Raw genomic sequence first — 23,076 nt, 5'->3', positions numbered from 1 at the left:
AAATGTAAATGTAGCCTCAATGTCTTTGTTTTTAGATTTTCAAGAGTTGTTATATTTTCCTTTGCACATACAGTACATGTATTCAACTACTGTTTTAAGGTAATTTTAAATTATAAGCACAATCACCGGCATTTCAACAAGAATCTCTGTAGGGAACACTGCCTCTCTCCCATACATTAAAAGAAAAGGGGAGTGTTTTGTGGTGGTGTGGACATTTGATCTTAAAGAAAACAAGGTGGCATCCAGATAGACATCCCAATCATTCTGCTGGTCGTTAACCAATTTCTTGAGGGCTCTAAAATGAAACATAAGGGGGAAAGTTTTTTTTTTAAAGGTATATAAACTTGGCGTATGAAAATCTTTTTACGGAAGACATTTATAACTTAGTTGGTGCCTTGAAGTGGAAGATAGGTCAAAAAATGTCATGGGGGGGGGGGGGGGGGGGTGCCTTAACTTTTCCTGACCTAGGTACATACAATAATAAAACTTACCGTTTAATGTTGTCATTGGTCTTTTCATCCAGGCCATTAGTTTGAGGATGATAAGCTGCTGTCACACTTCTTTTGATGCAAAACAAATCACAAAGCCGGTGGTTAAGCTTAAAAAATAAAGGAAAAAAATGACTGAGTAAATTGGTGAAAAGCTCCTTAAAACAGTAGTTGAATACATGTACTGTATGTGCAAAGGAAAATATAACAACTCTTGAAAATCTAAAAACAAAGACATTGAGGCTTGTGTGTATTCATATGTGTGTATGTGTGTATTCATATTTTACACTAAAACAATCAAATCATATGCCCCGCCGATATCTAGACTAAGGTTTTCATGAAAAATGATCAATGGTGCTAGCTGGCTTTGTATGAATGTGACCGTAAACGGTTCTCATTACTGCTATATATTTTGGTATAATAACAATTACCATAAATAGTAAAAAACTTACCTCACATTAAGAAGTTTTCATGCAAGTAGTAAAAAATGATGGGCGTATTGTTCAGCGTGACAAAATTGACGCAATATTGATGTGCGCATGCGCAGTAAACCCTGGTAGGATAATCTGACGGGTAGGATGGAATGTCAGGACAGTTTAAGCCTGTTTAAGAATATGCGGCCCCTTTAAGAAAAATGACGCGCTGAGCATGCGCAGAAGAGAGAAGTGCTAGAGACGAGCTGAGATCAGTTGAAGCTGAAAGCGACGCTGTTAACGATCGTGAATGAAGGACAAAAGTGGAATATTTTCTCCGGATGCCTTATATTTCCAGTCTGCAGGTGAGAGATGTTTCTCAGATTACAGAGTTTAACATTAATCAGCTCCAGAGTTTACATGTTTAAGGACCAATGTAATGAAATGCGTTGTGTGTCCTGGTTTATTATGAGTGTAATAATATGTTGGCAGAGAGTTTTTCACAGACTCTGACTCTATTACACCAATAAAATGTGCTTAATGTGCCACTTTACAGAAGATCTCAGATATCAGCATAATGAATGAGGGGAAAACAGGGAGCTTTAGGAGACAAAGAGGCTTTTCAGCAGCTCAGATAAACATGATGGTCCTGTTGTTTCTCTCAGACTCTGGACAGGAGTTCAACAAACCTTGTTTTAAATGCAATTAATATCTAACTTGTATCAAAATACTCCATATTCCTGACAGAAAACGTGTTCACTTCATTTAAATGGTCATTCCATGTCAAATCAACAATTTTACCCATTGAAAAAAAATAAGAATAGAAGGATATCAAGATATCTTTCATATTTTTAGAGTGACAGGCACATAAACTTTGGAAAAATAATATTTATGGCACTCAGGTATATTATATGCAATTGTGTTTAAAGAAAAAATGAGATCCATTTCTAGTTTCAACATTATTTGTTGTTCAGATATTCCTCTGTAAAAGACAAAAGTATCAGCTGTGTCACAGTGTGTAAAGTGACTGTTGGAAATCGCCGTTTCCTCCCCAGTTCTTTGGTTTGTCAATAAGTAGACGCAAGAGATTCAGTAAAAGTATAAAAGTAACTTGAAAGTTTAATAAAGCAAAATCAGATCAGCTTCTGAGCTCAGGATTACAGAACAGCAATATCAATAATGACATACGGGCCGTCCGTAATGTCTCACAAGGCTAAGTATGCAGTTTTTATTCTTGTGTTGGTGACGCCTTTCTCCTGGTTCGATGGACACCTTCCAATGGCCTTTGCTCCTCTCGACCTCCCCTATTTGGCATCTGCACACAAAAACATACCAAGCATAGCCGCTCCCCCACTGCCAGTTCAAGGTTTCAAATACTTTCGCTATCAGAGCGTGCCTCTAGTTAATTCATATGGTGACTGGCTTTAGTCACCATAGGCCTCTGCTGTAAGTGGTTACACAAGCATATTAAAAGATTCCAAACATTTTGTAATATACCAAACATAGTTAACCTTTTTAGATAACACATAATTGTCCCATAAAACATAATTATCCCACAATTCCCTCTCTTGATCTCAACGAGATCACTCCATATCTAACATCTCTGGTATATTTTCGTCCTCATCCTCCCTAGCTGCTAGCAGGGGCATTTGGTATGGAGGTGGGGCTCCCTTTTTCTCTATGGCGGTCACTATCAGCCGATTGACCAGACTTCTCATGCATGGTATACAGTAACATCCACAGGTAACTAATATCCCCAGGAAAATACCTAGTGACGTAAAGATGGATATTATCACACCTTTCCAGGTCCCAAACATGTCCTCCATCCATTTGGTCATCACACTATCTGTCCCTGAGCTTGCCTTCATTTCTTCAGAGAGCTCCCTTAACCCCTCCAATGCCCTAGACACAGATCCATCAGGTGCAGTGTTGTTTGGGATAATTGTACAACATGTATCTCGAAACATTGAACACACACCCCCCTTCTCGGTGAGCAACATGTCCAGGGCCAACCTGTTCTGGATTGCCATCAGTGAAGTAGCAGCCAGTTGTTCTTTGAGCCCTTCGACTGCATCACGAGTTAAGTTGGTTAGTTTCTGCACATTATAGTGAATGTAGTTAATTCTGTCAACATTTTTGTTGGGGGTGACGGGGAAGATGCTGGACACTATGGGGATGTTTTCTAAACCTGCCTTTATCTGATCTGCGAGTTTATATTCATTTGGTACTCCCCTGGGAACTCCTATCGCGTCTATGTATGTGGGGCTATCTTTGGTCAGATCAAAACTATTGGGGATCGCCCTCTTCTTTCTCGAGGTCTGGTTTCCTTCAATGGGTCTATTCCCTATCATTATCAAAGGTGCGGCCACCCTTACCATAGCACACAGACCTTCCATGGTTTTGTCAATCCTAGTCAGCACAATTTTTTCTCCACATGCGTAGTACAATCCCTCCCTAGCCCAGGTCCCTATCTTTGAGTGTCCATTTTGAACTATTTGTTCGCACCACTTTGTCTCAAACGATCCTACATATGTTTTTGACTTTGTGGTTGAGGAAAAATTAAAACAAGTTTAATTTCCCTCTCTTCTTATTAGGGATACCCCCAGTGATATTCTGTTAGCAGCAGCGGGGTACAAATTGCTTAAGATAGTACAATTAGGGGGATAACGTTGTTTTGTCATATTTAAGATACAATTATACCCCCACGAGTCAGTTGCATGCAAGGGGGCTGGTTCAGTGTTCAACTGAGGCCTTCCTGCTGCACACGCTACACACCCTTCGAATCCTGCTGCTCTGGCTGCCTCACTTACCCATTCTAACCACAAATTGCTGTCATAATATCCTGTTTCCATGGTCAGCACATCTAATGGTGTTAATCTGCTATAATCAATGCTTTTAATTGTTTTGCTAGGGCCTTTGGTTAGGTTTTTACTTGTTGGTTCTGAGGTGGGTTCTGGTTCCTGGAGTTCTATCATTATCATTCCCAAGGGATCTCTTCCCGAGACATCTACACCTAGAGTTATGTATGTTTCTTTTTGATCATTTCCATGTTTCAATGAGATCCTTAACGTGTTTTTCCAATTTCCCCAACTACGCTCAGAGCCGATCAGCCCTATACGTTCACTACGCAAGCTGCGTAGGGCCCCGCAAATTACTCAAGGCCCCGCCTCCTCCCGTGTCATAGCGCGTCACGTCACCGTCAATTAATGTTTACAACATCCATGACAAAATTAAGCGAAACTATCCTTCTGGTCATGAAAAGAGGAAAAAAAAAAAACCCATGGAAGTGAACTGCGGGAACAACAATCAGGTAAACTTGTCTTCTCTCTAAGTTTGATGTCAGCAAAGTAAAATTTATGTGCATTTCTGTTGTGTTTTTTCGGTCTTGCTAACCTAGCTGTACAGGCAGGCAGTGCATCTCTTGCATCACTTTGTGCCTGACAAAAGTGAGAGTACAATACAATTATTTATTACGTTTGTTTTTGATAAACGACAAAGTGCAACGGTGTTTGTTTACTGCAGCTCGGAAAAGATAACCGCGTCGCGTGTGTTATCATGCGTTCATTCATATGCACGAAATGAAATGCACATTTTTCAAGCAGAAATATATGTGGAGACCAGACAGACTGTACAATATATGGGCGTGAATGATGGCACTCCTCATCAAAAGTGCACATTATACATACATACTTTTAAAACAAGACACTGATTATCTAGTCTCAGTCAATGTGTAGTTAAAAACTCTATACAACTGCACTGCACTAATTATGCAAGATGGAAAGCAATGTATTGATAATTTGACAGTGATTGACTTGATTTATAGGCTATATTGAATTTAAATGTTGATTAGCTGGACATACTGGTCAATGTGTGGATGCACATCCCTCAGTTAATAATAACCATAAATCAAGAATTGCTTCACCATATGTATTACAAAAATAAAAAAAAACTTTAACATGCTATGGCAAGCCATTTTAGCTTTTATTCATTCACAGTTTATGCATTTTTGATATCAAGCATTACATTTTTTTACTATTTGCAATGTGAATTCTTGATTATTTTTTACTAATAATTAGTCAATAATAGCTAATACTAATAATATTAAATAAAATAGACTGGTGTTGCCCATACTGATGCCGAAAATGCCCAGGCTGTAGAGAGAACCTAAGTTAATCCCAAAAGCCAAAGCTCAGAGTTATAATTTATTATTTTCTTCTTATTTATGTTTACGTTAATATTCACTTACTTAATAATATTCACTTGTTATCTTAATATTCTATAGGAAATACTCTATTCAATAAATATTGTTTGTTTGAACCTCATTCTGTATTGCGACTGTTTTGTTTAAAGGAGGGAGGATTGTATTGGGATCACTGAAGTGTCTGGTGTGACTGTGTGGCAATGGCAAAATAGCTTACGGCGTCACGGGTCAGTTAGAGGGCCCCTTAGCAGAATTTTGCTTAGGGCCCCAGGGAGGTCAGGATCGGCACTGACTACGCTGGTACCCTCGAAATAATTTCAGCCTATGATGTATGTGATCTGGTTTGGTCAAAGGGCTGTTAGTGAGAACTGTCTTGGTATACCCTGGTTTTGTCATCCAATTTACATCATGCCATGTGTGGCACCATGGTACTGGTGTGGCAGAGGTGGATGGCCATAAACATCCGTATATGTCATAACCCCTCCATCTCATCGGATCTTTGCCACAATCTATCACTTGGCAGAGGTCAAACTCCCACAGTCCGTCCTTTCCCTTCACCCTCTCTAGAGTTAGTTTTGCTCCATTTTTTCCTCCTTGTTTTACCAGACTGTTACCTCTCTTATGTCTATTTTCCTGTTCCCCTATTCCCCACAGTATTACTCCTACACAGATCAACACACCCACCGTCCAACATGTATATAAGGTGAGAGATGTTTCTCAGATTACAGAGTTTAACATTAATCAGCTCCAGAGTTTACATGTTTAAGGACCAATGTAATGAAATGCGTTGTGTGTCCTGGTTTATTATGAGTGTAATAATATGTTGGCAGAGAGTTTTTCACAGACTCTGACTCTATTACACCAATAAAATGTGCTTAATGTGCCACTTTACAGAAGATCTCAGACATCAGCATAATGAATGAGGGGAAAACAGGGAACTTTAGGAGCAAAGAGGCTTTTCAGCAGCTCAGATAAACATGATGGTCCTGTTGTTTCTCTCAGACTTTGGACAGGAGTTCAACAAACCTTGTTTTAAATGCAATTAATATCTAACTTGTATCAAAAGTACTCCATATTCCTAATGTAATTATGTAAGGGTCATTCAATGTCAAATCAACAATTTTACCCATTGAAAAGAATATAGAATAGAATATCAAGAAATCTTTAATAATTTTAGAATAACAGGCACACAAACTTTAACAAATTGTATGGCACTCAGGTAAATTCTATGCAATTGTGTTTATAGAAAAAACGAGATGCATTTCTAGTTTCAACATTATTTGTTGTTCAGATATTCCTCTGTAAAAGACAAAAGTATCAGCTGTGTGTAAAGTGACCCACGTTTGGTTTTTGGCCACTGAAAATGTGAACAATTGACCAATTTACTTATGAAACCACATTAAGATCTCTATATCTCTGCATTTTACCATATGGAGCCTTTAAAATGAGGAAACCAAAAGAAATGCTTGATAAGAACCAGAATATAAGAGGATTTTAGCATATCATTAATACTTCTTGAGTTACAGGCATGCAAACTTGGGGCAAAAAACAACTTTTTTTGAACAGTCACTGTTGGCATATAATGCAACAAAGATTGCTAAAGTCGACAGATTTTACTAATAGTCCTACCAATCTCTGTTTAAAAGTAAAATAAAGCTGCCATCTTTTTTTAAGTCGTTTTTAACCTCCTGTAATTTGGCTCCGAATCTCCGAAACATCCATGACATTTAATATTTTGGCTTTCATTAATATTTATGTTTTTCTTTCTTCATAAAAAATATTAACAAAATAAAAATTAAGCCAGGTCTGGTCAACTCAGAATAAATTCAGTAATTTGTCTTTGATTTTTCCAGATCTGGTCCTGTGGGCGTCAGTATCTTGATTCTTCATTATTGACTGCTTTAGTAGCTGTGAAATAATAACCAGTATATGGATGATAAATGATAGAAAAATGCATCTAAATGATCATATTCAATCAGTTTTAATCGTAGTGAATGACAGAACTGACATTTGCACATTAAAGATACTTAAACACTTTACAATAAGTTCTCATTTGTTAACATTAGTTAATGTATTAACTAACAATCAACAATACATTTTTACAATATTTATCAATCTTTGTTAATGTTAGTTAATATAAATCCAGCTGTTCATTGTTGGTTCACGTTACTTGTAACAAATGTTAACAAATACAACTTTTGTAAATGTTGAAATTAACAATAAGTAAGATTTAGAGATGCACCGTTGTATGATTTTTGATCGATAAATGTCTGCTGCATAATCCAAGATCATAATGTAATATTCCTGCTGCGCTGCTGTCTGCGTTTTAATGTTAATCAAACAACAAAAGACCAACAAAAAAAATCGCTCACTACTCTTGACTAAATAACTTTCATAAGAGTAATTTCCTCGATGCAGAAAACTAGGGTTGCCAACTTCTGGAAAAGAAAATAAGGGACAATCGTGGTTCTTTAGGAAAATAAGGGACAGAATAAGGGACACTCAAAATATTTGTACTGTACCACACAGTGCATGTCATTTCAGTATCTGCAGTTAAGTGTGTGTTTAAAATGTTCTCAGACAAACACATTTGGGTCATTCTGTGTCAAAATCAACCACATTTCAGAAACTTTCCTGGCTCAAATTTTTTATTTTGTTAATTTTGTTTCCGAAGAAAGGCAAACATAGATGACTAAAAAAGACAAAATATTTTGATGGATGTATATTTACTGAGTAATTCGATATTTTGTAGTGTGGGTCAGAATGATAATTTTCACAGGGGTGTAAAAGTGGCTTTAGAAAGATGGCAGCATCATTGTATTTTTACAGAGATTGGCAGGTCTGTTGGGTAAATCTGTTGACTTCAGCAATCTTTGTTGCATTATATGCCAAAGGTGACAGTTCAAAAATGGGAAAAAGCACTTGTGTGTTTTTTTTTTTAATCAAAGTTTACATGCCTGTAACTCATTTTGAAGATACCTTAAATAATATCCTTTTAGATTCAAATTCTTAAAAAACTTTTCTATTTCTAAGGCCCAAACATTTCCAGAGCGACAGGATCTCAGTGTGGCTCCATGAGGACATTGGTACACATTTTCAATGGTCGGACATTTTCTGAACAACAGATAATGTTGAAACTGAAATGTATCTCTTTTTCTATCAACACAACTGAACATTCCTGTCTGAGTGCCATCAATATTTTTTCCCATTATGTGGCTGTAACTCTAAAAGTATTAAATATATCTCAATATCTTATTCTTAATAAACTTTTCTTTTCAAACAAATGATTTGGACGCACGGCCTCTCTGCCAAGGCAGCTCCATGACTTCCAACAGCTCCCCGTACAGGGTTTTTCCTGCATAGAGAATTACTAGTTTCTGCATGTTCTAATAGGTGATATTGTTTCTAGTCATGAAACATGTCTGTGTTGCCTGACTTTGACATATATCTTCAGCACAGTTTGCAGTGAGTGCAGTATTAGTGAAGTTCCAAACGTAATTTAGGGAGGAGCGAGCCCATCTAATCTTCCAATCAACAGCCAACAGCCAGAGTATATAAACAGCTGCTCAGTCTCCGATGTTCCAGCATCCCACCTCCTCCCCAAACTCCACCTTTATCTGAGGTACCTTGCCCTACATAATCATTTAGTCACTATGGGGGTATTTCAGAGCTCGAGTTGAAACTGCTTCATCGAGCCCCTCATCAGTAGACAGTAAGCCAAAGAACCCCCTAGTGTCACAGGATTGCAAATGCAATTCAAATTTTTGTTCATTTACATTTCTTAATTTTTATTATTTGTAATAAACACTTTAAGTGGCCAATAAAAAGTATTATATGTTGAATTATGTTGTTAAAACATACACAAGGTCATACTGTGACCGTTGTGGTGTGTGCGTACTGCGTATATAGAATAGTAGAGCGGTAATAGGCAGGAGAGGAGTGGAGAGCGCCTTTCTAACGAGTTTCTGTTCATGAGCGCCGCGCACTCAACCCAGAATATAGGCCCATCTGAAATAAGTAGGGCCGCCCCAACTAAAGTGTTTTTTCTAGTTTAGCCATTGTTCACGCTGCCCTGGCGCCTCCATGTCATTGTCTGCTATATTTGCTTATTATTTATTAAATCCAGGTAATTGGTTGATAAAACATTGATTAAAATATAAGATACAATTTATATAAAACGAAATTCACTTTAAAGAAAGGCTTTCAACACAACAAAACTTAATGAAGCAGTCAAAATTATTTCTAACCCCCATGACATATTCTGACATATTGCGCATCTTTGTCCTGTTCACTTTTCTTAATCAACGTAAATTAAATAAAAAAAAATTACATTATAATATTTAAACATATGAAACGAAATATGTGTTTGATGGCTACAACAAATATAGTAGGCTACAATACAGAGAAATGTAATGTCGGAGCCCACATGGTTTTACCGGTGAGCGATTCATGAGTGGAGCTCCACTTCGCTCACATGTTCTGGTTGGGTAGGCAGGTTTTTTGTATTCATTTTTAATTTTTCTATTTCCTGTCGCTGTGAGGCTCTTTTACTGTAGGTTATATGGCAGTGTAAACAGCTAAATAACCCTTTTATTTAAAGGTTTAATGTAGGCCATAGTAGTCCATAGCATTACGATTGCAAGAATGTTGGACTCGCACTGTTTAAATCCGGCCAGACTGATTTGCTGAAATCAAAATGCGAACAGTGAAGGAGATTTGCCGTTAGCGCGAGCCACTTGCTGTGAAGCGGGAGCGACCAGCCAGCAAATCAAACAATGATTTTTGATGAGTTGCTCAAAAAAAGTATTGCAGATCATAACTGCTTACTTATTTTTAGGTTTTGCATTTGAATACATTTAGACATGATCAAACACTAGATTTCTTTAAATGTGAAATTTTAAAACATTAATAACTTGCATCCTAATATTTTTAATGATACTTATACAAGCACACACAAGCGAATATTAATGAATGTGAGCAAAAATCATTTAAAATAGTTTGAAATAGTGCTAAAAAGGCAAACTTATTTTTCCTTATATGTACAGTAGGCTATATACATATGAATTGATACTGAATCAAGATCGAAATAAATCGATATTTGTGCCAATCACCAACTCCAAATTCCTCGCCCACCAGCACAAATTGGTTTCTAATCTGTGGGAAACACTGAACACTACTAATTTATTTTATCACCTGCGCAAGAACCACGAAAAAGAATACAGAGAGAGTCAATGAGCAAAAGCAGCGTCGAGTGGTGGCATAAGTGCTCAAAACAAACTCCAGACACAAACGCTGCAACAGGCTTTTATGCTCTATAAGAATACTACTTGGAAACATCTTTACACCTACATGATGCTGCAAGAGAAGTCTGGGTGGTGTTACTGTTAAAAGTTGGCTGCTGCTATATGTTGAAATATTTTAGTGGCAGGTGTTAACTTTACCAACAGTCTTGCTTGGAAAAAAAGGTTCTAAATAAAATAAAAATTTAGTCCATACTACCTTTATTTGTTTTGTATATCATTTCAAACTGCATTTCCACATTGCAATTTTGTATAGACTATTCATAAACTGAATTAACAGAAAAATTGCTATATCGTTATCGGGATATCAAATGAGCTATATCGGGATATGAAATTTTGGCCATATCGCCCAGCCCTAGTGTCCCATGTCTTGTCATTAGTCCATGTGTATTTAAGCCCTCATGTTTGCCATGTGTCCTTGTCTTCCGTCTGGACCCCACCCTTCTTATTAACTGATTATTGTTTAATTGGCCCCACCTGCTTCCCTCCTGATTTGTGCCCTTTATAGTCTCGTTAGCTGTGTCCCAAAGTGAAGGGTGCGCACTTCGAAGGCCAGGCCAGGCCAGGCCACGCCTTCGAAGTGCACGAAGGGCGAACCGAGGGACAGGGTTGCCAGGTCTGCACAACAAAACCCCTCCAATTGCGAATCAAAAGTAGCGGAATCCTCCTTGAACTGCCACCTTAACGTGGTGGAGGGGTTTGAGTACCCGAATGAACCTAGGAGCTATGTTGTCCGGGGCTATATGCCCCTGGTTGGGTCTCCCAAGGCAAACAGGTCCTAGGGGACGGGTCAGACTAAGAGCAGTTCAAAAACCCCTTATGATGACAAAAAAAAGGAGGACCGTGACGTCGCCCGGTACGGCGCAGCCGGGGCCCCACCCTGGAGCCAGGCCTGGGGTTGGGGCTCGTATGCGAGCGCCTGGTGGCCGGGCCTTCCCCCACGGGGTCCGGCCGGGCTCAGCCCGAAGGAGCGACGTGGGGACACCTTCCCGTGGGCCCACCACTAACAGGAGGGACCGTAAGGGGCCGGTGCGGAGAAGATCGGGCGGCAGTCGAAGGCAGGAGCCTAGACAACCCGATCCCTGGACACGGAAACTGGCTCTTGGGACATGGAATGTCACCTCACTGGCGGGGAAGGAGCCTGAGATTGTGCGTGAGGTTGAGAGGTTCCGACTAGAGATAGTCGGAATCACCTCTACGCACGGCTTGGGCTCTGGAACCACACTCGAGTTGCCCATGGTGAGAGGCGGCGGGCTGGTGTGGGTTTGCTTATAGCCCCCCAGCTCTGCCGCCATGTGTTGGAGTTTACCCCGGTGAACGAAAGGGTCGTTTCCCTGCGGCTTCGGCTCATAGATGGGTTGTCTCTCACTGTTGTTTTTGCCTACGGGCCGAACGGCAGTGCAGAGTATCCGGCCTTTTTGGTGTCCCTGGGAGGGGTGCTGGAAAGTGCTCCGACTGGGGACTCCGTCGTTCTACTGGGGGACTTCAACGCCCACGTGGGCAATGACAGTGACACCTGGAGGGGCATGATTGGGAGGAACGGCCCCCCTGATCTGAACCCGAGTGGTGTTCAGTTATTGGACTTCTGTGCTAGTCATGGTTTGTCCATAACGAACACCATGTTCAGGCATAAGAGTGTCCATCAGTGCACATGGCACCAGGACACTCTAGGTCGTAGGTCAATGATCGACTTTGTGGTCGTTTCATCTGACCTGCGGCCGTATGTCTTGGACACTCGGGTGAAGAGAGGGGCGGAGCTGTCAACTGATCACCACCTGGTGGTGAGTTGGATCCGATGGCGGGGGAGGAAGCTGGACAGACCCGGCAGACCCAAGCGTACTGTAAGGGTCTGCTGGGAACGTTTGGCCGAGCCCCCTGTCAGAGAGATCTTCAACTCCCACCTCCGGCAGAACTTCGACCGGATCCCGAGGGAGGCTGGAGATATTGAGTCCGAATGGACCATGTTCTCCACCTCCATTGTCAAAGCGGCCGCTCGGAGCTGTGGCCGTAAGGTCTCCGGTGCATGTCGAGGCGGCAATCCCCGAACCCGGTGGTGGACACCGGAAGTAAGGGATGCCGTCAAGCTGAAGAAGGAGTCCTATCGGGCCTGGTTGGCTTGTGGGACTCCTGAGGCAGCTGACATGTACCGGCAGTGCAAGCGGACTGCAGCCCGGATGGTTGTGGAGGCAAAAACTCGGGCCTGGGAGGAGTTCGGTGAGGCCATGGAAAATGACTATCGGCTGGCCTCGAAGAGATTCTGGCAAACCGTCCGGCGCCTCAGGAGGGGGAAGCAGTGCCCTACCAACGCTGTTTACAGTGGCGATGGGCGGCTGTTGACCTCAACTGGGGATATCGTCGGACGGTGGAAGGAATACTTTGAGGATCTCCTCAATCCCGCCATCATGCCTTCCATTGAGGAAGCAGAGGCTGGGGGCTCAGAGGAGGACTCGTCCATCACTCGTGGTCAAGAAACTCCTCGGTGGCAAGGCACCGGGGGTGGATGAGATCCGCCCTGAGTACCTCAAGTCTCTGGATGTTGTGGGGCTGTCTTGGCTGACACGCCTCTGCAGCATCGCGTGGCGGTCGGGGACAGTGCCTCTGGGATGGCAGACCGGGGTGGTGGTACCTCTTTTAAAGAAGGGGGACCGGAGGGTGTGTTCCAACTACAGGGGGATCACACTTCTCAGCATCCCCGGGAAAGTCTATGCCAGGGTACTGGAGAGGAGAATACGGCCGATAGTAGAACCTCGGATTCAAGAGGAACAGTCTGGTTTTCGTCCGGGCCGTGGTACACTGGACCAGCTCTATACCCTCTACAGGGTGCTGGAGGGTTCATGGGAGTTTGCCCAACCAGTCCACATGTGTTTTTTGGATTTGGAGAAGGCATTCGACTGTGTCCCTCGCGGCATCCTGTGGAGGGTGCTCGGGGAGTATGGGGTCCGGGGTCCTTTGCTAAGGGCTGTCCGGTCCCTGTACGACCAGAGCAGGAGTTTGGTCCGCATTGCCGGCAGTAAGTCAGACTTGTTCCCGGTGCATGTTGGACTCCAGCAGGGCTGCCCTTTGTCGCCGGTTCTGTTCATAATTTTTATGGACAGAATTTCTAGGCGCAGCCAGGGGCCGGAGGGTGTCAGGTTTGGGGACCACGCGGTTTCGTCTCTGCTCTTTGCGGATGACGTTGTCGTGTTGGCCCCTTCTAACCAGGACCTTCAGCATGCACTGGGACTGTTTGCAGCCGAGTGTGAAGCGGCTGGGATGAGGATCAGCACCTCCAAATCCGAGGCCATGGTCCTCAGTCGGAATAGGGTGGTTTGCCCTCTTCAGGTTGGTGGAGAGTTCCTGCCTCAAGTGGAGGAGTTCAAGTATCTAGGGGTCTTGTTCATGAGTGAGGGGAGGATGGAACGGGAGATTGACAGACGGATCGGTGCAGCTTCTGCAGTAATGTGGTCGATGTACCGGTCTGTTGTGGTGAAGAAAGAGCTAAGCCGTAAGGCGAAGCTCTCGATTTACCGGTCAATCTACGTTCCTACTCTCACCTATGGTCATGAGCTTTGGGTCATGACCGAAAGGACAAGATCCCGGATACAGGCGGCCGAAATGAGTTTTCTCCGCAGGGTGGCTGGGCGCTCCCTTAGAGATAGGGTGAGGAGCTCAGTCACTCGGGAGGAACTCTGAGTAGAGCCGCTGCTCCTCCACATCGAGAGGGGTCAGCTGAGGTGGCTCGGGCATCTGTTCCGGATGCCTCCTGAGCGCCTTCCCGGGAAGGTGTTTCAGGCATGTCCAACCGGGAGGAGGCCCCGGGGAAGACCTAGGACACGCTGGAGGGACTATGTCTTCCGGCTTGCCTGGGAACGCCTCGGTGTCCCCCCGGAAGAGCTGGAGGAAGTGTCTAGGGAGAGGGAAGTCTGGGCATCTCTGCTTAGACTGCTGCCCCCGCGACCCGGCCCTGGATAAAGCGGAAGAAGATGGATGGATGGATGGATGGATGGAAGTAGCGGAATCACGGCCAAAATGTGGCAAAATGCGGCGGGGGCCCGGTAGAAATATTGTTAAAGTAAAGACAACTTAAACCTGTGGACTAGGCTTAGGCTATAGGCTACAAACAACCCACATCAACAGTAAATGCAGCCCAATTCCAGACTTGGCAACACTGAACCGAGCGTTGTTGAATGGGCTAGCAGGTGTGTGACAACTGACAGCGGATGTTCACGAGGAGATTTTAAAAAGAGAAATGGAGCAGAAAAGTTTTTAAAAAAAAATTTTTTTTTATAAGTTTTATTGAATTTGGACATGCTTCAAAGCCTGCGACGATGGAAGACCGGACTATAAGCACATACATCGGTAGCCTATGGTTAAATGTTTAATCGTTAAATTGCAACTATTGTTTATTATGTTTAATGTAACTGTTACAATATAATTTAAACATTTATACATTTATGTCCAAGGCTTTATTTAAGTAGGCTACTTATTTTTATTCAACTCACATCATCTCAGATGCATTGTAATTTTTATGACATGCCATGCCAGCCGTCGACCGATTCAGGCCCGCAAACCTGCGGACAGTGGAAATATGCACTCATCCCAGATGAAGATGATGTCCCGCTGGCACAGGCCTGGTCTCTATTGTGCATTATTCCCCATCCCGGTCCAGCTCCACCAACGTCTCCCGCTCAGCTCAATTAAAATGTACATAGGCCTACAAATGTTTTCTTCTGTTTTAGCTATTAATTTAAACTTCTGTTGTTTCTGATGTTAAACTTAAGATATAATGTATGAATAGTTGTAAAAAGTAGCCTTCTTTAAGTAATGTATAGACCAATTTATTTTCATTTACACATTTTAATTTACATGACAAGAAAATATATGTATGAACATATAATTTGTACATTAAACAAATTCATATAACTTGCATTACAAAAATAAACAATGTAAAGAACAACCACTTCTCTTTTATTTAGCCTATACACATTTCAAGTTAACGAAAATGAACAATAGACAGCAATTACTTTGTTTCATTTACAAATAACTTGCATAAAAAAATAATAATAATAATATGGAGAAATTGTTCGGTGCATCCCGGCCACGACTTTACATTAAGCCTTTTGGAGGAGACTTAGCAGTTTTCGTTTATTTGCATTTTGACTTATAGTTTTGAGTGACGTCGCATTTGATTTAGCCTATTTTTGTCTGTGATATTTTATACGGTGTTGACAGTATGATAAGAAAAATAAAGAAATGATTGCTTGGCCAACATAGCCTATTACTTTTGTTATCCCCAATCTCTCTCTTTCTGTAGGGGAAATTTAAAAGAGCGATCCTGGAAACGAAATCTAAATTTAGCTGGATCGGTCGGGTCGGGAATAAAATTATTTATAGCGCGTGAGCGCAGATCGAGTGAATTTGAAGCGCGAGCGGGAGGGTGCGGTGCGGAATACATCCTATTGCGGGAGTGGACGAAAAAACAGCCCCGCGCAGATCTAATTTGTAAAGAAAAAAGAAAGATAAAAGAAAAAATAAAGAGAGCGAAAAGGGAGAAAATGGACTGATTCCTCTTCTTGAGAGAATGGTTGAGAAATAAATAACATTTAAGCAAGTTAAAATTGGGAAATTAAAGTTTTGCCAGGTTGCTCAGAGCAGGGAACTGGGGACTGTGCGAATGCACTAAACGTTTTGTTTACTTCAAGTTCAAGCGGTTGCGCTGTTGTGTTCAATAGTATCCAGGCTAGACGTGCCGACCGCTACCGTCTTTCACTAGGAAATTTAATCCCGCGCCGCAAGAAATATGATCGAGTGCCGCGGGAATGCGGACCAGTCAAATCCTGAAGTCACCAGTGTGCTATGAATTCTGGGATAGGGTAGGCTGCGAAGTTGTGGTAAGCTTCCATCTGCTGTACCCTTTCTTTGCCTGAGAAACGGAGGGCGCATTTTGAAGTCGCTTAGACTTGCGGCAGCCTTCGTCGCGCTGCTGTGACGCAATCGCACTTCAAATGTGGCCTTCAGAGGGTGCAGCCTTCACATTGGGACACACTTCGTAGTGCCGCAATGACGCAATCGCACTTCAAATGCGGCCTTTGAAGTGCGCGCCCTTCACTTTGGGACACAGCTCTTGTGTTTGCAGTCTTGTGTCAGATCGTTGGTCGTTTGTCTCCAGGGGCCTATACCATGAAGCCGGTTTAGCTGGCTAGCCAGTTATGTTTAAGCGTAGTTTGTGCTAATCCTGGGTTTTAGGTACCATTAAAGTGATTTGGCTTTTAGCAGTGTTCATTTCCAGTAACGCTAATGCTCCATGGGAGGTTATGTTCTGGATAAAAGCTCAAACTGAAATTGGACCAATCAGCTGTGAGCAAAGTGACACACCTCTGTTGCAATAAAGTCCCTGTTTCTACTCCAAAATAAAGGTCACTACATAGCAAATGTTTTTTTAAAGACTAAAGCGTCTGGCTTTTAACAATGCTTATTTAATATAATAATAATAATTTTGAATGACTTACGATAAAATTTATGTAATTATCATACCCTTAAGGAATTACACATGTATCATTTTAGTTAATCAATCATTAATAGGCACTTAGTTGAAACTAATATAAATAGCCTATACAAAGGTCATACAAATAAGCTTTAAAATCAATAAATAAAGCTATACAAATTACTACATTACTCAATTCTCTATATATCAACTAAACTAACTTCATAACTTTTACTTGCATTGACGAAGTGAATATTTTCTATAAGTTGTACTCTTTTATAGACAGCTCTTTTCTTCTTGCTGTGTAAATTTCAGGGCTCCAGACAAAAATATCAATTAAGGAGCCATTGGCTCCTATAAGGGAAAAACGGTGCGGTGCTGAATTTCATTTTTGGCTACTTCCATTCTTTCTCATTAAGACAACAGGTTAAGTAAAACATTTTTTTTTGTCTTTTTTGCCTGTGTAGAACTGAAACAACTTAAATCTATGCGCCTCTTAAAGGGTTAGTTCACCCAAAAATGAAAATTCTGTCATTAATTACTTACCCTCATGTGGTTGGACACCCGTCAGACCTCCGTTCATCTTTAGACACAAATGAAGATATTTTAGTTGAAATCTGATGGCTCTGAAAGGCCTCCATTGGCTCAATGGCACGGTTCACTCTCAAGACCCTTAAAAGGTACTAAAGACGTCGTTACAAAGTCCATCTCACTACAGTGGTTCTAAAATAACTTTATGAATCGGCGAGAATAGTTTTTGTGCGCAAAAAAACCCTAAATAACGACTTGTATAGTGATGACGATTTCAAAACACGGCCTCATGAAGCTTCGAAGCATTATGAATCAGCGAGTCGAATCAGCAGTTTGGATCGCCAAAGTCAGCAGTTTGGCGGTTTGACACGCGATCCGAATCATGATTCGTATCAGATATTGTATCAAAATACTCCATATTCCTGACAGAAAACGTGTTCACTTCATTTAAATGTAATTAATGGGTCATTCAATGTCAAATCAACAATTTTACCCATTGAAAAAAATTAAGAATAGAAGGATATCAAGATATCTTTAATATTTTTAGAGTGACAGGCACATAAACTTTGGAAAAATAATATTTATGGCACTCAGGTATATTCTATGCAATTGTGTTGATAGAAAAAACGAGATCCATTTCTAGTTTCAACATTATTTGTTGTTCAGATATTCCTCTGTAAAAGACAAAAGTATCAGCTGTGTGCAAAGTGACCCACGTTTGGTTTTTGACCACTGAAAATGTGAACAATTGTGAACAAAGATCGCTAAAGTCGACAGAATTTACGAATAGTCCTACCAATCTCTGTTTAAAAGTAAAATAAAGCTGCCATCTTTTTTAAAGCCGTTTTTACCCTCATTTGTCTCATTTACCCCCATATTGCTCCGAATCTCAGGTGAAAATTGTCATATTGTCCCCCCTCTAAAGAATTGTGGATTACTCAGTAAATATACATCCATGACATTTAATACTTTGGCCTTCAATTTTTATATATATGCTTGTTTTTCTTCAGAAAAAAAAAATTACAAAATATTTTTTTTAGCCAGGTCTGGTCAACTCTGGTAATTCAGTATAAATTCAGTAACTTGTCTTTGATTTTTCCAGATCTGGTCCTGTGGGCGTCAGTATCTCACAGTGATCACAGTTCACACCTGCAGTGAAGCCCCTCCCACCACTGAAGCCCCTCCCACAACAATTCACCAATAAATACTGGGAATATTCCCATCATCCTACAAGAGAAGGACAAACTCCAGGTGTAGCAGCTGAAATCTGTGTGACTGTTAAAGATGGAGTTTATTAAAGAGGAGATTGAAGACATGAGTTATCCAGAACCATCCAGAATAAAACATGAAGAGACTGAGGAACAAATAGGTTGGTGTCCATTCTTGATTCTTCATTATTGACTGCTTTAGTAGCTGTGAAATAATAAGCAGTATATGGATGATAAATGATAGAGAAATGCATCTAAATGATCTTACTTTAACACTTTACAATAAGTTCTCATTTGTTAACATTAGTTAATGTATTAACTAACAATCAACAATACATTTGTTACAATATTTATTAATCTTTGTTAATGTTAATTAATAAAAATCCAGCTGTTCATTGTTGGTTCATGTTACTTAACAAATGTTAACAAATACAACTTTTGTAAATGTTGAAATTAACATGAACTAAGATTAATAAATGCTGTAGAAGTGCAGTTCATTATTAGTTCATGTTAACTAATGAAACCTTATTGTGTTACCGATACTTTATACTCACACAGACTGTGTCTTGTTTTCTGCTCAGTGTTTTTAATTTTCACATTTAACCTCATTGAACTGAGTCTGACTACTTTGTATGTTTATTTTAGACCAGATGGAAGAGAAGGAGCAGCAACACAAACTAAATGACATTAAGAAACTCTGTGACTTCAAAACTCATGAAACAAAAGCCAAAAAGCTGCACACCTGCTCTCAGTGTGGAAAGAGTTTTTCTCGAGCATCAGGTCTCAGTAGACATCTGCGCATTCACTCTGGAGAAAAACCATTCAAGTGTGATCATTGTGGCAAAGGATTTATTTCATCATCACATCTAAAAAAACACCTGATAGTTCATTCAGGTGAGAAGCCTCATGTGTGTTCTCTCTGTGGAAAGAGTTTTTCACGACTGAGCTGTTTTAAACTGCACCAGAAAACACATGATGAAGTGAGAGATCATGTGTGTTGTGACTGTGGGAAGAGTTTTACTACAACTAGTCAGCTGAAACGGCACCAAAGAATTCACACTGGAGAGAAACCTTTCAAGTGCTCATATTGTGACAAGAGTTTCACTCATTCTGGACACCTGAAAACACATGAGCGACTTCATACTGGAGAGAAGCCATTTAACTGTGATCTTTGTGGTAAGGATTTTATTTCATCATCAAAATTAAAACAACACCTGATAGTTCATTCAGGTGAGAAGCCTCATGTGTGTTCTCTCTGTGGAAAGAGTTTTTCACGACTGTACAAGTTTAAACTGCACCAGAAAACACATGATGGAGTGAGAGATCATGTGTGTTCTCTCTGTGGGAAGAGCTTTACTACAACTAAACTTCTGAAACGGCACCAAAGAATTCACACTGGAGAGAAGCCGTATACATGCACTCAGTGTGGAAAGAGTTTTTCCCAAGCATCAAGTCTCAGGAATCATCTGCTCCATCACTCTGGGAAAAAATCATTCAGCTGTGATCAGTGTGGTAAAGGATTTATTTTCTCATCAAATCTAAAACAACACCTGACAGTTCATTCAGATGAGAAGCCTCATGTGTGTTCTCTCTGTGGAAAGAGTTTTACTACAACTTATCTTCTGAAAGGGCACCAAATAATTCACACTGGAGAGAAGCCGTATACATGCACTCAGTGTGGAAAGAGTTTTTCTCGAGCATCAGGTCTCAGTGATCATCTGCTCCGTCACTCTGGGAAAAAAACATTCAGCTGTGATCAGTGTGGGAAAGATTTTATTTCATCATCAAATCTAAAACAACACCTGATAGTTCATTCAGATGAGAAGCCTCATGTGTGTTCTCTCTGTGGAAAGAGTTTTAAATGGCTGAGCTGTTTTAAACGGCACCAGAAAACACATGATGGAGTGAGAGATCATGTGCTGTGACTGTGGGAAGAGCTTTACTACATCTAGTCAACTGTAACAATAATGCATTATAGCTCTAGACATCTGGCCGGATGGAACTCCTCACAGCCTCTCATGACTTTTCTAATCAGATCATACATAGACAAAGGGCCTTTGTGTTGATGTGACTCTACACTAATTAGATCCAGGCGCCACCGTGTCTCCGCAAGAGATTGGAGCGTTGAATATTATAGCCCCAAGGCATTCACGTGCCTTTACACCCTCACACACACACCCTTTGTGCGAATGGGCGCACATACTTAGACAAGACACAGGACTGTTTGTGTGACTCACACACATTCGCCTTATATGAACCATCTGGACCAAAACTGCCTCAATAACGTTTAAATATATATATTTCGTTGATTTAATGTCTTTATACGATCTATTTAAAGAGCGAAGATGTTTACTGTATGTAAATCAAACTTTGTACGCCAGTAACTGTGGAAATACTGTAATACTGCACTCTCAAATCGCAGAATGACGGTGTGTGGTATCTTCTCAATCACAGAAACTCGACTGTACCGAATCTCCTTCACAAATTACAACAAGATGCATTATTACAAAAGTACCAGCTTTCTAAGAATAGAGGCTTAAAATGAGCACCCCGTTTGATTAGCCAAGAGGAGGGGCGTTCAAAAACGAAGGAAAAATCGCGCCTTCTGTCTCCCGGACGTGATTGGATCCCTCCCTCCAATCTCATCTATAAGAACGAGAACTGACCATTAACTCTTTGCATTTTTGCCACTGAGAGAAGGACCCCTTGGCATTTCGCCATTGAGAGGAAGACCACCCTGGCCTTCGCCACACTGAGAGATTCTAGCCTCTCTTTTTCTCAGAGTGAATGCGTGAGTCGAAACTATGAAGTGGAAGATATTAAACTCTTTCTTAAAGCAACCAAAAATAGAAGAGGAGTACGAGTGAATGAATATTTTCCTGACCTTAAGCAATTCATTGAAAGGACAAGGTGTCTGATGGCTGAAGGGTTTTTTACTAATAAGGAAATTTACAGGTTAAAAAAAATTGTGGGAAAACTCAATACTGAAATTAGTAATGATGGTGGTGAAAAAAGCTAATTTAATGATAATCAGTGGTTTGTTTTTACTGTTTTGTTTTTTATTCATTATGGGTGAAGTTAGTGCTGCTTCAGTGAATATAAATGGAGCCAGAGATGTAAAAAAAAGAGTAACATTATATGAAATGTCTAAAGAGAAAAAACTAGATATTATTTTTCTTCAAGAAACTCACAGTGATGTAAAGAACGCTGCAGATTGGGAAAGGGAATGGGATGGCATCTCTATTTTAAGTCATAACACTGCTGTCAGTGGAGGAGTCGCCATTTTATTTTCTAAAAACTTTAAACCGGTTTCTTATGATGTTGAAGAGATTATAAAGGGCAGACTTTTAAAAGTTCGAGCTTTATTTGAAAACCATGTTTTTGTTTTTATTTGTGTTTATGTCCCTACCTCAGGAGTTGAAAGAATGTTGTTTTTAAATACCCTCAATTCAACCCTGCAAAATTGTAATAGTGAAGAGTTTTTGTTTCTGGGTGGTGATTTTAATTGTACAGAACAAAATATTGATAGAAATCACATAGAGCCCCATGAGCCATCCCGTAAGAAGCTTATTCAAGTCATCAAAACACATGAACTGTGTGACATATGGAGACATGTTAATGGTAGTCTAAGACAATACACTTGGGCTCATACCCGTGGAAATGTTTTTTCTTTAGCGAGGTTGGATAGATTTTACGGTTTTAAACATCAATGTGGTATTTTTAGCAAATGTTTTATTGTTCCAGTTAGTTTTTCTGACCATAGTATGGTGTGTTGTTCTTTTATTTTGAACTTTACAAGACCAAATAGTGCTTATTGGCATTTTAACAATTCACTGTTAAATGATAAACATTTTAAGGAAAATTTTAAATATTTTTGGGAATCTTTTAGAGCCACAAAGAGTTCTTTCCAGTCATTGAAGCAGTGGTGGGATTTTGGTAAAGTGCAAATAAAACAGTTTTGTCAACAGCATACTCGAAATATTACTGTACAGTTATCAAAATCAATGAAAAACTTGGAGACGTCAATAGTTAAACTTCAAGAATTGTCGGATTCAACTGGGGGGAATAATGTTTTGGAAACTCTTTTAATGAAAAAAACTCAACTTGGCGATCTTTTAGAGGTTAAGGTGCAAGGAGCGCTGGTTCGGTCCCGTTTCCAGAATATTGACCAAATGGATGCTCCAACTAAATTTTTCTTTAATTTAGAAAAAAAGAACGGACAGAAAAGATTAATTCATGCACTGCGCTCTGAATCTGGTATGTTGTTATCTGACCCCATTGATATTAGAAAGAGAGCAGTTTGTTTTTATGAAAAGCTGTACAGCTGTGAATGTGTTGCAGAGCCTGACATTGACAATGTCTTTTTTGAAAGCTTGGCACAGGTGTCTGAGGATGCCAACACGGAACTCAGTAAGGCCATGAGCCTAGAAGAGTTGTACAAGGCCCTTCAGGGCATGGAATCCGGGAAGGTT

The 23,076-nt window shown here is 40.6% G+C and overlaps 1 protein-coding gene across 4 annotated transcripts; it reads left to right on the top strand.

Moving 5' to 3' along the window:
* The first annotated feature begins 1,140 nt into the window (after nt 1-1,140).
* Nucleotides 1,141-22,810, top strand: LOC307137925 (uncharacterized protein). 4 transcript variants are annotated; one of them, XR_013817973.1, is made up of 4 exons: nt 1,141-1,266; nt 5,757-5,805; nt 18,499-18,765; nt 19,250-21,753. XR_013817973.1 is itself a non-coding variant. In XM_079835949.1 (2 exons), the coding sequence occupies exons 1-2, from the start codon at nt 18,681-18,683 to the stop codon at nt 20,527-20,529; spliced, it is 1,365 nt and encodes a 454-aa protein (XP_079692075.1). In that variant the 5' UTR covers nt 18,574-18,680; the 3' UTR covers nt 20,530-21,737. The 4 variants fall into 4 exon arrangements, 2 of the variants coding, with proteins under 2 accessions (XP_079692075.1, XP_079692076.1); XR_013817972.1 differs by lacking the exon at nt 5,757-5,805 and having other exon boundaries at nt 19,250-22,810; XM_079835949.1 differs by lacking the exons at nt 1,141-1,266; nt 5,757-5,805 and having other exon boundaries at nt 18,574-18,765; nt 19,250-21,737.
* Nucleotides 22,811-23,076: the final 266 nt, after the last annotated feature.

This window comes from Gobio gobio (assembly GCF_949357685.1).
Source record: "Gobio gobio genome assembly, chromosome: 14".
NCBI lineage: Eukaryota > Metazoa > Chordata > Actinopteri > Cypriniformes > Gobionidae > Gobio > Gobio gobio.
Note: the sequence above shows the minus strand (reverse complement) of the source record. Positions and strands in the feature narration are given on the sequence as shown.